Consider the following 17223-nt stretch of genomic DNA (forward strand, 5'->3'; position numbering starts at 1 on the left):
TTACTCATCTATAAAAAGAAGTGTGTCCCAACACAGACAAATCCTGGAAACAGTCTGCTACATGAAAGAAGCCAGATGCAAAATGATTCCATTTACCTGAAATGACCAGAATAGGCAAATTCATAGAGACAGACAGAAAGTAGATTTGTAGTTGCCAGGACCTGGCAAAGGGGTAACAGGGGTGATGAAAATGTTCTCGAATTTGATAGTGGGGATGGTTGCACACCCAGTAAATATACTCAAAACCCCTGAATTTTCTAAAGAGCAAATTGCATGGCATGTGAATTATATCTCAATTTTTAAAGTCTTCATTTATTTAAAGAACTCTCCACATCCAGTATGGGGCTCCAACTCAATGGCCCCCAAATCAAGAGTTGCATGCTCCTCCAACTGAGCCAGCCAGTCACCCCATCTCAATTTTTAAAAGCTATTTAAAAATGTGGTATTGGCTATTTTGTCCCCTGAGAGGCCCTGTTTACCTCTACAGAACTCAATCTCTTAGGGAAGAAGAATAGGTAAAAGAAAATTGGACATCAGAGACAGACAAATAAATCCAGCTCAGTCTGAAGTTCACACTCAAATACTGGTTCTTCAAGGAGCAGCTCTGGGTCATAAGTCATTACGCAGAGCTTTCCACGGGGCCGGGGCGGTGGGGCGGGGGGAGAAGAATTTCACCTGCTTCTGCACCAGCGTAGTTGGAAAAAAGGAAGGACAGCAGCTTTAGGGAAGACTTCTGGTACAGCCCGACCACGGTCTCATTCAGGGGGTCCTTGTTCTTGTCCAGCCAGCCACCGATGTTGTAGTCCACGGTGCCGGCGTAGTGGACCAGAGTGAAGTGCGCCTCGACCTTGCCTTTGGCAGGCTTGGGCTTCTGGAAGTTGTTGGACTTCCCAAGGTGCTGGTCATACAGCTTGTTCTTGAAGGAGGTGTCTGTGGCCTTGGGGAACATGCACTCCTCTTCCAGGATAGAGAAGATGCCCATGGGCTGACAGTAGGATGACAGACCATGACTCAGCATTTAATAGTACGTTTCAATGACTCCATTGTCTGCAGGAGCCAAACACAACCTCTCCGGTGGTTACCGCTCTGTCGCTAAGGAGCACTGCAGGGTACACAGCGCTAGACACGGAGTATGTATGCGCTTAATGAATGCTTGTTGATCAAAAGAACATGGAAAGAAACTAACTATGTATATACATGTAGCTCACTTTTAGCAATAGGCTTACCACCCCAGCCCCCCAAAAAGTAAAGTTACATACATAGACATAAAATAATATGAGTAATACTGAAACTATCATGTCTGGATTTCTCAGTAGCCACCTTAGGAAGATAAACTCATTCCAACATGACCAGTGCTCAAAACATTATGGGAATTCCTTTTTTTTAGTTAATGTCCTATGCTATTAAAAAAATTTTTTTTAAGATTTTATTTATTTATTTATTTGAGAAAGAGCAAGCACAAGCAGTGGGGAGGGGCAGAGGAAGAGGGAGAAGCAGATTCCCCGCTGAGCAGGGAGCCCAATGCAGGACTCTATCCCAGGACACTGGGATCATGACCTGAGCCAAAGGGAGATGCTTCACCAACTGAGCCACCCAGGCACCCCTCCTCTGCTATTTTTATAGTAACATTATTCTAAGAACTCTACCGCTCCATAGTCTGTCGTCCTTGGGTCTTTGGCTAAGTCAAAAAGGTATGAAATTCTACGGTTCCTCCCAGGGTCCCTTTCACATTCTTGGGGAGAACTGAGCCCTTGGATCTTAACCCCCGTGTACCTCTTTAGGTGTCTGAATTATGCATGCTCTCCAAACACTTTTCTGTGCAAGGGAATTCACCTCTCTGAAGGCTGGAAGATTTGGGTTAGGATTACCATTCTATCATCAGGGTAGAGTGAGAGCAAAGGGATGATGTTCCCCACCAAGGAGGAGCTGTCCCTGGGGAGCAGCGTCTGTTTCTCTACCTTCTCAATGAGCTCGATGCAGGCAGCCAGGTCCATTCCGAAGTCGATGAACTCCCACTCGATGCCCTCCTTCTTGTACTCCTCCTGCTCCAGCACGAACATGTGGTGGTTGAAGAACTGTTGCAGCTTCTCGTTGGTGAAGTTGATGCACAGCTGCTCCAGGCTGTTGAACTAGGTGTTGCAAATAGCAAGGAGTTTGAGTGAGTCTGGAAAATCCAGTGGGGATTCAGCAAAGCAGACACAAAGGGGAAGGTCCTTAAAAAGGCCATTTATTCAAACAACTCACGTCAAAGATCTCAAAGCCAGCGATGTCCAAGACCCCGATGAAATACTGCCTGGGTTGCTTGGTGTCCAGCTGCTGGTTGATGCGGGTGACCATCCACAGGAACATCTTCTCGTAGACGGCCTTGGCCAGAGCACCCACTGAATCGGTCACCTTGAAGAAAGATCACCCACTCAACCCTCAAATTCATGAAGAAAGATCATCCACTCAACCCTCAAAGTTGAAGCATGAAGCCGATGACATCTTCAAGGTCAAAAGCGGTTGGAGATTGGCCATTTCATATAGTCCAACCTAATATTAAATATTCCTTAGAGCACTTGCCAGCTTAGGATGTTCCCCTAACATCCTAACAGCCATGGTTGAACAGGATGTTCTAACAACCATGGTTATAACATGACTCTAGACCCTGGCCGCAAAAAACTGAACCAGAGGTGGACTTCTGATTCAAGTCAGGTTGTGCAGAGTGTCTCTCCTGAGAATTTGGAACTGGGATCAAAGATACTGGTCTCCGTCTCTGCGGGAGGCTGAACTATGGAGATGTGAACTTGGGAGCTACGGGGTGGACATGGGCAGGAGAGGTGGAAAGAGCTTGTCTGCCCAGTGAGGACACAGAAGAGAAGGAGAGCAACGACTGTCTCTGGAGCCCCAGGGAAGGAGCTGCCGAGGGGTTGCCCAGCTCCAGAGCGCCCCTCAGTTCCTGGTTCCAGCCCTCCTGGTGCCCAACGGCGCTCCTCGATGTGCATTCCTTGCGCTACCCCAGGGGCCTAAGAATGAAATTCCCCTTAATGCTGAAGCCAATTGCATATGCATTTCTGACACTTGCAATTGAAAGAACTTTAAGATGGTGGTGAAAATAGCAGAATAACTGAGTCAGCTGAATTCAGAGCATCTCCATTACCTGCTGGACGCTCTGCCCTTTGGTGACATACTCGTTCCCAACCTTCACCCTCGGACAACACAGGCCTTTCAGCATTTCTGCAGAGTTCAGACCCATCGGGTAGCCAGCTTTGTCAGCCACTGAAGCAAGAGGGAAATGATGTCACACAAAGACAGCAGTGGTTGACGCGGCCAATCAGGCCCCGGGTCCTCCGGGAAACGTTTCCTATAATCCTTTCTGGTGTTTTTATGTTCTCCTATGTGCACCAGGACTCGGCTTTTCCGAAGAGGCTTCGATCTCATAGTCTAGGGGTGCAGGTTTTCTAGAACTTTTAGTTTGCCTTCTAGATGCAATCTTGAATTGAAGGTTGATCTTGACCTACTGATATTTAAATTTCTTTCTTTCTTTCTTTCTTTCTTTCTTTCTTTCTTTCTTTCTTTCTTTCTTTCTTTCTTTCTTTTCTTTTTGAGAGAGAGACAGAGAGAGACAGCAGGGGAAGGGTGCAGGGAGAAGGAGAGAGAATTCTAAGCAGGCTCCACAGTCAGCGTGGAGCCCGACCTGGGGCTCAATCTCCCTACACTGAGATCTTGACCTGAGTGGAAACCAAGAGTTGGACACTTAACTGACTGAGCCATCCAGGTGCCTATAAATTTCATTTTTTAAAAATTTTTTATTTTTATGTTAATCACCATATATTACATCATTAGTTTTTGATGTAGTGTTCCATGATTCATTGTTTGTGCATAACACCCAGTGCTCCATGCAGAACGTGCCCTCTTGAATACCCATCACCAGGCTGACCCATCCCCCCACCCCTCTCCCCTCTAGAACCCTCAGTTTGTTTTTCAGAGTCCATCATCTCTCATGGTTCATCTCCCCCTCTGACTTACTCCCCTTCATTCTTCCTCTCCTGCTATGTTCTTCTTTTTCTTTTTTCTTAAAATATGTTGCGTTATTTGTTTCAGAAGTACAGATCTGTGATTCAACAGTCTTGCACAATTCACAGTGCTCACTGTAGCACATACCCTCCCCAATGTCTATCACCCAGCCACCCCATCCCTCCCACCCCCGACCACTCCAGTCACACTCAGTTTGTTTCCTGAGATTAAGAATTCCTCCTATCAGTGAGGTCATATGATACATGTCTTTCTCTGATTGACTTATTTCACTCAGCATAACACCCTCCAGTTCCATCCACGTCGTTGCAAATGGCAAGATCTCATTCCTTTTGATGGCTGCATAATATTCCATTGTGTATATATACCACATCTTCTTTATCCATTCATCTGTCGATGGACATCTTGGCTCTTTCCACAGTTTGGCTATTGTGGACATTGCTGCTATAAACATTGGGGTGCACGTACCTATAAATTTCATTTTTAAGAGGATACAGTTACACAGTAATATTGGAGTCTGATAATTGAACAAAATGGCATATGAGTAAAGGCGGCACTATTTGGGCAGTTAACAATATACGTAAAGCAGCTTCCTAAGTTTCTGCGAGATGCTATGCTCATAGCTGAGAGAGAACTACAAAACCTTGACCCAGCCTTCAGGTGTTGGGAGAGGGTCAAAAGCAGTTGAGAATTGGCAATTTCATATAGTTCATTGGGACTTCATTTGACTTTGGGATGGACCTGGCTGCCTGCACTGAGCTCATGGAGAACGTAGAGAAATATCACTCCTCTAGGGACAGCTCCTCCTTGGTTGAGAACATTACATTATTGCTGGCTGGAGAGTTGAGCCAATAAAAATCCAGGACTGTCTTTGTGAAGTGCTTAATAAGAGGCCAAATGTATGCTTTCCTCTTTGCTCAAACTATCCCTTTCTCCTGCTCTGCCCACGTAGGAGGATGATATTCTTCTAGTCTTAAACTTGAAAGCTTGGGGGTGATTACATCCTTCCTCCTCATCCCTGACCTGCCTGTGGTCAGACAGGCACCAAATCCTGCTTGCCGTCCCTTCAAAATAGCTGGCATCTCCCTCATTTGGAATAATATAGTGGCAGAGAGCCTGGGTTCTAGACTCAGACGGCCTGACATTCAAATTTTGGTTTTGCTTCCTTATTACTCAGTTTTCTCATTTGTAAACTGGTGGGGGGGGGAGGGTTGTGGCAGGACCCCATGGGCTGGGTTGTCATGAAGTGGGGGCTTGGTGTGTGGCAAGCATTCAGCAAATGTTCACTTGGACTGACATCATCATCAGAGGACCTCAGGGCTGGATTATAGCCCCACTTTCCCCTTTGTAGGATCTTTCTACTCCTACACACTGAACACACAGCAGCTGGGGCTGGAAGGGGGCCTGAGCCCCCGCCGTGATATTTATCATATGATCCATCTTTGCTGAGGAGCCTGATACACTTTCTTTTCAAGGTCCCACACTCTTGGTGAGCCTGACTGCTCACAGATTAATTCCCATGAACCTCCCCTGCTCTGTGGAGAGTTCATGGTTTCCGGTGCCTACCATGTACATTCTAAACCATTTATCCCGACATTCAAGGCCTTCTTCAACTAATACCAAAATAGCCACTTTTTAATCCCCATCTCTTACAAATTCACCGCACACATCCTCCTCTGTAGCCAAAGTGGACCCCTCTGCTGTTCAGTCCCCTCACATTCTTTCCCACGCCCCCTTGGTCATTATGCTTCCTCTGCCCAGATTGCCTTCTCCCCCCACCTCCCCCCCACAACGTGTAGAATCCTACCCCTCCTTCAAAGTCCATTTCAGTGCCCTCTTCCTCCATGAAGCCTTCCCTGATTACCCCAATCAGAAGTGTCTCTTGCTCTGAACAGTTTCTCTGCGGCCACTTATCTTGCACCACTGCCCCACGCCGGATTCGAAGATGGCCCCGAGGATTGGCGCCCCCTGGTGTACATTCCTTGCATAATCCCCTCCACTTGTGTGAAGGGTGGGATCAATGAACGTTGATGGGCTACTTTATTAGTCCTGTGATGAGGTCACTAATCAGTTGACTTGAAATTAATAAAAAGAGATGAATATATACACAATGGAATATTATGCAGCCATCAAAAGGAATGAGATCTTGCCATTTGCAACGACGTGGATGGAACTGGAGGGTGTTATGCTGAGCGAAATAAGTCAATCAGAGAAAGACATGTATCATAGGACCTCGCTGATATGAGGAATTCTTAATCTCAGGAAACAAACTGAGGGTTCTAGAGGGGAGGGGGTGGGGGATGGGTTAGCCTGTTGATGGGTATTAAAGAGGGCACGTTCTGCGTGGAGCACTGGGTGTTATGCACAAACAATGAATCATGGAACGCTGCATCCAAAACTAATGATGTAATGTATGGTGATTAACATAACAATAAAAAATAAAAAAGAAATAAAAAGAGATGATCCCGGGCAACCCGACCCTAATCAGGTGAGCCTTTATGGGCAGTGATAAAGTCCCATATACTTTCCTGGCCTTGCTTTCAAGACTATTGTTCAAGACACACTTCTTCACACATTGCGGGGATGTAACAATAGAATTATTGGAGATGAAGCAGTCTTTTCCTTACAGAGCTCATAAGACCGTGTGAGAGATGAGGCCAGTTGAGCAGGGTGCATGGTGGGTGGGTCCTGCTGCTGGTAGCCCCTCCCCCTGCCGGGGGCTCTGTTTCCAGGGCCAGGCAGAGGGGGATGGGGTGACCACCCAGATGAGAGTCATGGGGTGGGGGAGGGGGGAGATTTGTACACCAGTCCTTGGTTCAGGGTCAAGTTCAACAGATATCAGAGTGGACTTGAAGACAATGGGAGGAGGAAACCTCTTCACCTGGCCCAGGTGCTTAGGACCGTGTTCTGCATATGAAGAATGACATGCACAGAGAAAAAGTGAAGTTCACGGAACTATATCCTCTCGTCAATGCCCACCTTAACATAACAGGTGAACTGCAGGGTGGACAGTGATTATTCATTCATGAGAATGATGTCTTTTGTTTTTCATGGATCCACCACTATAGGTTTCCTTGACAGAGGGAGTGGACTTTCCCCAGGGCAAGCACAATGAACTTGGGACACCTCACATTCTGTTTGTGCAACTTCTGAAGAGCAGCTCTCAGGATGAACCCAGAGCTCATCCCACTGGGCCCCGTCCACACATGAACACAGGGGCAGAGTCAGATGGCAGTCTCTGCCCAGACGAGTTACCTTCGGTGCCATTGGGCTCAGCCTGCTCCTCCCGCTGCTTCTGCTTGAACTTCATGTTCCCATAATGCATCACAGCCCCCGTGAGCTTGTAGATCCCGACTTTCTCCTCTGAGCTGAAGCCCAGGATGTCAATGGCATTCTGGGAGTTAGAGAAAGGACAGTTGTCACAGGGACTCAGTTGTCCCTCCATTGTCACCCTTTCTGTCCAGCCCGTGAGACAGCATTTACCCAAAGAAGTGGATGACGGGACGGTATGTTAAGTTAGGGGTTAAAAGCCGTTTCTTTAACATGTTTGTGTGGGAGGGTGGAGATTATGGGAAGAAAATGTGAATACTCCGTTTTCTTCCATCTAATCAGAACTGATTTGAATCCTTTACATAGATTTGGGGCTATTTTCTGGAGGAGGCCACTGGGAACCACTGTGTGATACCAGGAGAAAGAATTCTCATGGAGAGTGTCTGAGAAACAGTGTCCAACACCTCGAGAGTCTGGCATTATAACCCAGGAATTCTGATGTTCAGAATTGAGACAATATGGTGCGCCAGCCTGTTAGAACTGGAAGGGAAGGTCATCGAAGAGAATGCCATCATTTTTCAAATAAGAAAGGGGCGAACTTCTGCAGAGCCCCCCTGTGCTAGGCATGGAGTGAGGCACCATCCATATGTCATTATTATTATTCTAGTTATGAACGTTGGAAATACTTCCCAAAGCTAATGGTCGGAGGCCCGACAGGTGCACCGAGGATGTGTGGAAGCCGAATGTGAGCTTGATTGGGGGCGGGGGGGCAGGTAGCACGCGGCGTGGAATGTCTGCTCCTACAGAGTGGGTTGTTTTTCCTGCTTTACTCTTTGCTGTATTTTAAAAATTTTCTTAAAGAACTGTGCAGATGGTTTTGTGGCCTGAGAAGTTCCCACAAAACCTTTAAAAAAAATCTTATACGTGCAAAACCCCACTCTAAAATGCTAGAGAACGAAACTGGAGGCTCATTTTGGAGAACTTTCTGTCCCTCCCCCGCCCTCCCCCCCCGAGCATCTCCTGGGGTGGAGTTGAGTGGGGAGGGGTACCATCTGGACTAATTTCCCTCGACATCTTGATTTCTGAGAGCTTGGGTCTGATCACTGAGCATCCCTGGGTCCCAGTTTCTGATTCGATCGCTAGCGTGCTTCTCGATTCACAAACTCAGTAATTTTGTGCTGAAAGGAAGAAGGAAGGAGAGAAAGTGCTTACATCAGTCGCTAGCAGTTCTTCGCTGTCATTAATGCTCGCCACGGTGACCTCTCCCTGGCTCATGAAGGGGAAGTCAAAGGGATTGGTTGAAATGAGGAGCAAGTCTGCGAAACACGAAGGTCCTGTTAGCATCTCACACATGCTCGAGGCACTCTGGCTATCTCTCCAACGTGACTGACTTGGAGGATGAGACCAATACCCCAAGAACTTACCAATGAGTTCTGGCTTCTTGTTTGACAAGATTTGGTAAAAAATGTGATAGCTTCTCTCACTGGATACCTGAAATGTCACTCTGGATTTTTCTAAGAGATCTAAGGGGAATAAGAAAGAATGTGGCTTCAGGTTCCTAGGAGGTGCCTTTGTGGCCAAATACCACGGTGCCCAATATGGCGCTGGGACTCACAGGTTTCAATGTCCGCTGAGGCCAGCTCTCCTGTGGCTCCAAAATGAATCCGAATGAACTTCCCCTGTCCAATGGCAGGTTGACAAACATCACAGTTATTTTATGTAGATGGTATTGTGGCTGGCTTTTGCCAGGTGCTACCAGCCATGGGTGGGAAGTGTAGGGTCAGGGAAGTGATGCTAGAAGGGAGGACTTCCCTCCTCTCTGCCTGGCACCCAGAATTCCCAAGTTGGCTTAGCCAAGACTCGGATAGTTCTACCCAAAGCATCTGACCCTGTTCTTCCAGTTTTGGGGACACCCTCAGGCTCCCTCTCCAACTTCTGCTTGGGATCACCTCACTCTAGATGGTCCCCTTGGTTTTTATCCTGCTCTCTGGTACCTGGATTCCCAAATGCTTCATGATACCTTTGATAGACCTGGTTGGACCATCTTGACAAACTTCCTTCCTTCCTTCCTTTCTCTCTCTCTCTCTTTCTCTTTTCCTTTCCTTCCTCCCGTACTCCCTCCCTTCTCTCTTTCTTTTGCCTCTGGGTGTTCTTTCTGAGATTTCTTGCTTTGGTTTTCCTTATCCCTTACTATACACAAACCTAGCTCCCAGGCTCAGGCTAGGTTCTCTGGCTCCCAAAATACACATTCAGAGTCTGAGTTCTCCCCTTTGGAGGGGAGGCAAGAGGTGAAATTTTATGAGCGACTGGTTTCTACCACATTGTGAGCAAATCTGAAAGGCAAAAATGTTGCTTTGTTCATCTACCCACAGAGTCAGCACTTCATTATCTTGTCACTGTTTTCCGAATGAAGCTTGGGGAGAGTTGGTAAAGGGTCACTGGAGGCATGAGTGAACTGTAAGTGTTGGTCTTCAGTGTGTTGCTAGCTGCTCAGTAGAAGATGATGGAAGTTTTAGTCTGCAAATGTTTGTTTGGTGGGTAGAAGGTGGACAAGCTAACCAGGGCAATCGTGACTTCTGGGTCAGGTGGCAATGGGAGTATCTAAAGGCATTGTCTTTCATTTTAAAGCTGGTGCCAGGTTAGCACAATTACTAACTTGGTGCAAGTATGTACACCATATCTCTGCTGTGTAACACGCACCCAGATCCCCTACAATCAAGAGTTTTTAGTTGTGCACTAGGATGGGCAATGCACAGAGGACCAAGGGAAAGAAAGAAAGGTCAGGGCTCATAGCCACAGTCTCTGATGGCTGCATCTACTTTCTCATCAGTGACCAATTTACCCTTGAGAAGAAACAATAAAACACAAGCTTGAGATTATCCAGCTCCTGAGATGTGTGGAGTCCTGATATTCTCTTGCAACTATAGGCATAAGCGAGGGCTTCGCCTCATGGTAGTTGCTCATTTCGTGGTATAGTGTGATTAGGTAGAGGGCTGGATGTTTGTTTATTTGCCCATGGAGAAGTAAAGACCTCTTTGGATGAGCGAATCTTAAGCAAAACATCGAAGGATGGAACATATCCTTCAGTATCTACAACATCAACGTATTCCCAAGTTTTGAGCTCTCCTGACTTCCCCAGGTTTTTCCTTCTCCCATTGCCTTCTGACTTGGAGGAGTTCAAACCTGCTCACTTAATTCAAACTAAGGTTTCCATGGCTAATAAGCCAATGGAGATTGCTCAATGGACTTCGGAATTTTAAAATGCTTCCCTCTAGCGAGACCAAGTGTAGCATAAAGAATTTGATCTCTACTTGTGGAATTTGAATCACCATGACTTCGGGATGCTCTGACTGAGGTGATGAGCTTAGTTAGGAATGGACAGATGACCACCCTCCCCACTGTTGACAATGAGCCAATGGTGTATCCGATTATCCCAGCAGGGCTCAATTGATCTGAATCACTTGAGGGTAGAATAAGGCGGGCTATATTCTAGTTTATGTGGGATTATTATTATTATTTTTTATACCTAGCATTTGAGGAGAGGGTTTGGTTCTTGGTGGGGGGAGGAGAGTAGTTAAAATTGGACTGGATCTTACAAATCTTGAGGAGTTGTCATTCCTCACGGTCTTGGCATTTCCAAAGGCCTCAAGCAGGGGGTTGGCCTGGATGATTTGATCTTCCAGAGTCCCCTAATAATAAATAAGGAAAAGCAAAGGGAGGACTTTGGAGGGTCCTCTGAAGGAGCCCATGGTGACTCGAAAGTGTGGATGCTCTGGGCAGGGTCCAGGGAGAGAAGCTGACCAGCCCAGCGTGGTGGCCAGTGCAGATGGGTGAAGGTACCCATGGGCCCATCTCTATCACCCAAGGAGGCTTCAAGGTCCCATCTTGGAGAGGGTCTCATTAGTACAGCATCGACGTGAGTCTGGCCATACCATATTCAAAGTCACCCAAGGAATCATACAATAGAAATAGTGGTTCTCAAAAAAAAAAAAAAAGAAAAAGAAAAAAAAGAAATAGTGGTTCTCAAAAAAATTTTTAAGTCACATAAGATATGTCATGAGAATTTTTGCTTAGAAGTCTGCTTATAGGGGCACCTGGGTGGTTCAGTCGGTGAAGCGTATGCCTTCAGTTCAGGTCATGATCCCAGGGTCCTGAGATCGAGCCCTGCATCGGGCTCCCTGCTCAGTGGGGAGTCTGCTTCTCCCTCTCCCTCTGCTCCCGACTCATGCTTGCCCTCTCTCTCTAGCGCGCTCTCTCTCTCAAATAAATAAATAAAATCTAAAAAAAAGAAAAAAGAAGTCTGCTTATAGAAAGCAGAATTTTTACTCTCCCCCCGCTCACCCCCCAAAGCATCCTTTCTCCAGCCGAGCACGCAGGGAGCTGCTCACCGTACCTGGGCTTGTTGAGGATGGAGCCGGTGCTACCTCTGGCGTCCACCAGGTGGCACCACCCGAGCCTTGCCGCACAAGCACCCGTGGGACCAGACCCCGCCCGGTGCATCTCTGCTGAGCACCGAGCCCTGCACCCACTCGGTGCTCACCTCGTCTTTAAGCTGTCCTTACTCCAGCAAACCTCTAGATGCAGGGAGCTCCTCACCTGCATCTTGCCTGGCTGCGGCTCCTTCTTTCTGTCCCCAGTAACCGCAATTGTCGCAAAGTACTGGATGGATGACAGGCTTGGTGTTCACCGTCTTCCCCGCCCCGGATTCTCCGCTGTCTATTTAAAAGCAAGCGAGCAGGAGGAGTGGGAGGGACGGCTTTGGCTTCGAAGTCATCGTGGAGCAAACTCAGGTTACTCACGTGAGGAGGATGGACTGATTGTTTCGATCTAGAAAGGCAGAGGGGAGAAAACAAAATAAAGGAACAGCAAACACATGGAATATAAAAATAGGGCAGCTCCGGGGGTGACTGGAGTGATGGCTTTGCTGTGAACTAGCAGTGTGAGGACTTGGGCGTGGCTAATCTTCCTCGAGACGACTAGTGTAGATTTTCCACATGGCAAGTGAACCGTCAATCCCACAGGGAAAGTGATTCTTGTTCCTAGATCTTCAACTGCTGACCAGCAATTTCTCATCTCCTTTTTTTAACGAAGAGAGCGAGTCTCAGACTCGGGGCTTGTGGGAAGGTGCAGCTTCTAATTAGAATCCATGGAGATTGATGGGTTGTCCTTGGGTTTTTCCTTTACCTTTACTCTGTACTTGTGGAAGGTGATCATGGTTTTCCACTTACAATCATTTATGAGTTGAGTTGTGGCCCCCTCTACCCAAATTCATCTGTTCAGGTTCTTACCCCCAGGACCTCAGAATATGACCTTATTTGGAAACTGGGTCATTGTAGATGTTATTAGTGAAGATGAAGTCACATTGGGGGTGCTTGGGTGGCTCAGTCGGTGAAGTGTCTGCCTTCGGCTCAGGTCATGATCCCAGGGTCCTGGGATCGAGTGCCACATCGGGCTCCCTGCTCAGTGGGGAGCCTGCTTCTTCTTCCCCCCACTCCCGCTTGGGCTTTCTCTTTCTCAAAAATAAATAAATAAAATCTTAAGGAAAAAAAAAGAGGAAGTCATACTGGAGTGGCCCTAAACCAATACGATTGGCGTCCTTATCAAAAGGAGAGATTTGGAGACAGACGTACACAGGGAGAATGCCGCCTACAGGTGATTGTGTAAGCAGGGAGGCGCTTCTACCAAGGAACCCCCAGGAGGGCCACCAAACCACCAAGAAACTGTGAGAGAGGCAGGGAACGGATTCTGCCTCTCAGCCCTGGGGAGGAGAGGACCCCGCTGACACCCCAACCTCGGACTTTCCACCTCCAGACTTGGAGACAATAATTTCTGCTGTGTAAGCCACCCATCTTGTGGTACTCTGGTACAGCAGCCCTAGGAAACTCCTACAAATAGTGCTATTGATCTTCCCTTGAAAACCGATGCACCTTTGGTCAATTTGAAGACAAATATTAAGTGTGCAGGAATGGCTAGGCTTGAGTGTGAGAGAAGAAGACCTGAGGTTTGGGCAACTGAAGGTTTAGTAGATGACTCTATGTGTCTTCAGATCTCACAGGCTTGCTTCTGCCTCTTGAGTCTGCACCAGACAAAGTCAGGTGAAAGTGGGACAGACAAAAGTGACTCGAAACATAGTGACACGGCAGTATTACCACGTGTCTATGTCCTGTGCCATTCTGGGAATTTAGGGAAGAGAAAGAGGAACCCAAGTCTGGGAAAGAAGACTGTGCAGGACATTGCTATGCCCGGTTCTCCAATTTTGCACCCTAGTGGCTATTAATCTAATCTCTCTTCTTCTAAGCATGCTCATGTTGGTGTGTGTGGGGGGTGGTTCTTTGGAGGTGGGGGCAGGGCATCTCCCTGGATTCCACGTTCCCCCAAACAAGCAGGTGCACAGCAGGGCTCCAGTCGTGAGCACTAGCCTATGCACCTTCCTGCAAATGGGAGATATGCACCTCTGGCTCTTCATCACGAAATCATCAGAGTCTCTGAAGGTCACCTTGACCATCGCCCCATTCAGATGATCAAGTCCTTCTGAAAGGCTTGAATAATTAGCTAAGAACCTGTCCAGTTAAACGGCTTGCATAATTAACTAAAAACTATTTTTAAAAAATAGGGATTGAAGAAATTGCTCACCCGTCAGCATGAACTGATAGGCGTTGTCGGAGATGGAGAAGATGTGGGGCGGGGCCTCCTGGCGCTTCTTGCCTTGGTAGGCGGCCATCACCTCGGGGTTGTACACCGGCAACCACTTGTAGGGGTTCACGGTGACGCAGAAGAGGCCCGAGTAGGTCTGAGAAAACCAGAAAATGTGACATGAGGATCTTGTCTTTACTCAGAGAGATAGACGGGATTGGGAGATGCTGAAGGGCGCTCACGTAGATCATCCAGGCTGCGTAACGCTCTTTGAGGTTGTACAGCACAGCGGGCTCATGCAGGTGGGTCATCATGGCCATGTCCTCGATCTTGTCAAATTTGGGAGGGTTCATGGGGAACACCTGGTCACTGTTGAGAGTGAGTGTCTAGGGATTGAGAAGAAAAGCACATGATGGAGAAGGAGAGCCAATTCTGTGAACCCCGCTCTACTTGGTGTGGTGGAAGTAGTGAGAGATGGCAGGTAAATCACCCCATTAGCATGAATAGCTTCTTGGGTCATTCAAAGAGATGATCCACAAGTAACTGTCCTTGATTAACCCAATTCTGGTCAAACTGCATAGCCAGTTCCGGTCTCATGCCCCCCCTTAAGTGTGCCATTGTGTGTGCCAAGGATGAGTTAACAGTGTGCACAGCAACAGAGCCCTTCAGCCCTCAGGGATCAGGTCGGACTCAGGATGGCCCAGGTCCCACGGCAGTTTGCCTCTGTTTATTCCCATTTGCTTTGAGTGCTTCAATGAAACAAAGGTTGGAAGATTGGAAAGGAATGCTCCAATGTATTCTGTGCGTTTCCACCTCAATACTTCTGCTCACATGGGTTCCTTTGTCTGTACTATCTTCATTGAAATTATGTGCAGAAACCCTCAAAGTTCAACTCAAGGCACATCTCTTCTGTGACCCATTTCCTATCTCCCTGTCTTTTCAAGGCTTCCATAATTCCTTGCAGCTCTGCTCTAATAGTTAAAACATTTGAACTTGCAGCATGGCCCGTGGCTGAACAATATTTCTGAGACTATTACATCATTTCCCTCCTCTGGGTTTGCCCCCTCCTGACTCCCCCACTCAAGCATACAGCTAGCTCTGCACTCCATTACTCAGGAGAGGTAGAAAATAGGGCAGAAAAGAGAAAGAGCCTATAAAGCTTTCTGGCTTCTGTTTTCCCAAAGCCTAAGCCCTTAGAAAAGCTTTGAGGGTTTTAGTGAAAAGACAAAAGGAAGGGGATTTGTTGGTACATGTCAAATCTCTTGAGGAAAGGAGACTCTTTTGCCCCACTGCCCTACATTAGAGACACCCAAAGTAGCACAGGGGAGATGGAAAAGTCTGTGCATCCTGAAGCTTCAAAGACTGGGACTTGTTTCTTAGCTGATAGTTCAGGGTGGGGTGGGGTGGTGGTGGTGAGGTCCTCAGTGTGGTACGGTGTAAGGTCCTGAAAATGAGGCACAACCATAGGAGCAGACCCGAAGAATGACTGAAGAAAATTTATTTCCCTCCCAGTGAAAAGAGGCTGAAATGAGAGGTTAAGTTCAACAAACAAACAAACAAACAAGAAATAAAAGAAAGATCTGCTTCGTATGCCTGAGTTTGTGAACTGAGAGTCATACCTGCCAGGCACACCTTGATTCCTACACTAGATGGTAAACTGTGGGAAAGCAGGTGCTGAGATTTGCTTCCATTTGCAAAAGGACAGATGCTAGACGTGGTAGGTGTCCAGTAAATATTGGATTGAACAATGCACTGTAATTCTCGACATTAAGCTAGGCATCGCCTCCAGTGTTTCCTCTGGAAGTCACTCCACAGCCCAGGGAGGGATATTTGCCAGGCCCACCCAGCAGTGATCAGCACCAATCTCTCCCTTAAATGGTCCAACCTCTGCCACCCTCAACTTCCCCTTTTTACAAAGCAAACGTCACAACAAAAACTCTCAAAGCCCAAATTCTGGAAAAGTGAAAGAAGCAGGAGTGAAGGTATTTGCAATAGGAGCTTTCACCTGTTACTTCACTATGGAAGAGGTAAGTGTACGTTATGTTCTACCTTCAGATTCCTATGGACCAGCATACGATTTCTAATATCCCACTCCAAAGGCAAGTGATGGAGGACATCTGAGATCAACACTTACCCGGTCGTCCAGGGTCTTGACTGTGACTTTGTCATTTTCCCTGCTCTGGATTATACCTTTCACGTACATTTCCTTATCATCCACTGCAAAGCAGGCTTTCTTAGAATCAAATGGGCAATTTTGTGCCTCTGTTCTCTCCTTCTCTGGCTTCCGCAGGTAGGGAGCTGCTTCTCCAAAAATGGCCATTTCTGCATCAGAGCTCATGGCTGCAGGGGCTGCTGGGAAGACCAGGGAGACAGTTGAGTCTGGAGTTTGCAGGGACTCCTGAATGGGAAGGGCCCCACCCTGTTATTTCCATGCAGACAGGGGGCCAGATCAAAAGCTCCTGGTATTAATTTAGGTCCTGGGGAATCCAGAACCAGGTCTAGGGACTTAGATTGGGCAAGTGGGAGTGAGCTAAAGGAGAGACCGTACTCTAGGAAAAACATTTGAGGGGTTGTTTTCATCCATGAGTGCTGATTTGGGGGGATATCTGTTAGTTCAGTCCCACAAATGGAAGGAAGTCTGAACCAATTAGAGTGAGCCCAATGAAGGGGGATTTGAGAAGCACTTCCTTAAGTACACATCATATTTGAGCCCCATGATCTCAGCGTCATTCCCAAATCTTAAGGGCTTCTGAAAAGAATTATTGGAATGTTGATAATTCCTAGTAGAAATTTCAGATGGCCCAGTGAATAGTGATGACATGAACGTAAAGTCTTGCCATGCTTGCTTAGCACATTCTAGGTAGCAAGCTGATGGGGGGCATTATGGCCAAATGCAGTGAATCCAGACATTAATGTGCAACCAGAGTTACCTGGAGGGCTTGTTAAAACACAGATGGTCAAGCCCCCAACCCTGGAGTTTTGATTCTAGGTCTGGGATGGGGCCTGAGAATTTGCATTTCCAGCAAGTTCCCAGGGGATGCTGATGCTGCTGGTCTGGGGACCACATCTGAGAAAGGCGGGTCTAGAGCCTTCCTACAAGTGTGGTCCTAGAATCTGTTATATCGTACCACCCAGGAGTGTGTTAGAAATGCAGAATCTCTGACCCACCCCAGATTACAGAATCAGAAGCTGCATTTTTTAATGAGATTTCCAGGGGATTACATAGCAGAATGAGAAGTATCAGGTCTAAGTGCAGTGGTCTCCAAACTTCAGTTGTGTATAGCAATGTCAGAGTGTGACAAGCAG

The 17223-nt window shown here is 47.2% G+C and overlaps 1 protein-coding gene across 1 annotated transcript in view; it reads right to left on the reverse strand.

The window, feature by feature from the left end:
- MYH13 (myosin heavy chain 13) overlaps nt 1–16255 on the reverse strand; it is a 48331-nt gene extending 32076 nt beyond the window's left edge. The window contains 15 exon segments of the mRNA XM_025863908.2: nt 676–985; nt 1959–2129; nt 2245–2394; nt 3140–3258; nt 7270–7408; nt 8497–8600; nt 8709–8807; nt 8900–8963; nt 10881–10973; nt 11881–11949; nt 11951–11996; nt 12084–12111; nt 13918–14074; nt 14160–14303; nt 16052–16255. Of these exon segments, the coding sequence (XP_025719693.2) occupies nt 676–985; nt 1959–2129; nt 2245–2394; nt 3140–3258; nt 7270–7408; nt 8497–8600; nt 8709–8807; nt 8900–8963; nt 10881–10973; nt 11881–11949; nt 11951–11996; nt 12084–12111; nt 13918–14074; nt 14160–14303; nt 16052–16255 (1897 nt within the window).
- Nucleotides 16256–17223: the final 968 nt, after the last annotated feature.

The sequence above is a fragment of the Callorhinus ursinus genome, unplaced genomic scaffold, assembly GCF_003265705.2.
Source record: "Callorhinus ursinus isolate GAN/ISIS: 27379988/994484 unplaced genomic scaffold, GSC_fseal_2.0 scaffold43, whole genome shotgun sequence".
In the NCBI taxonomy this organism is placed as follows: domain Eukaryota; kingdom Metazoa; phylum Chordata; class Mammalia; order Carnivora; family Otariidae; genus Callorhinus; species Callorhinus ursinus.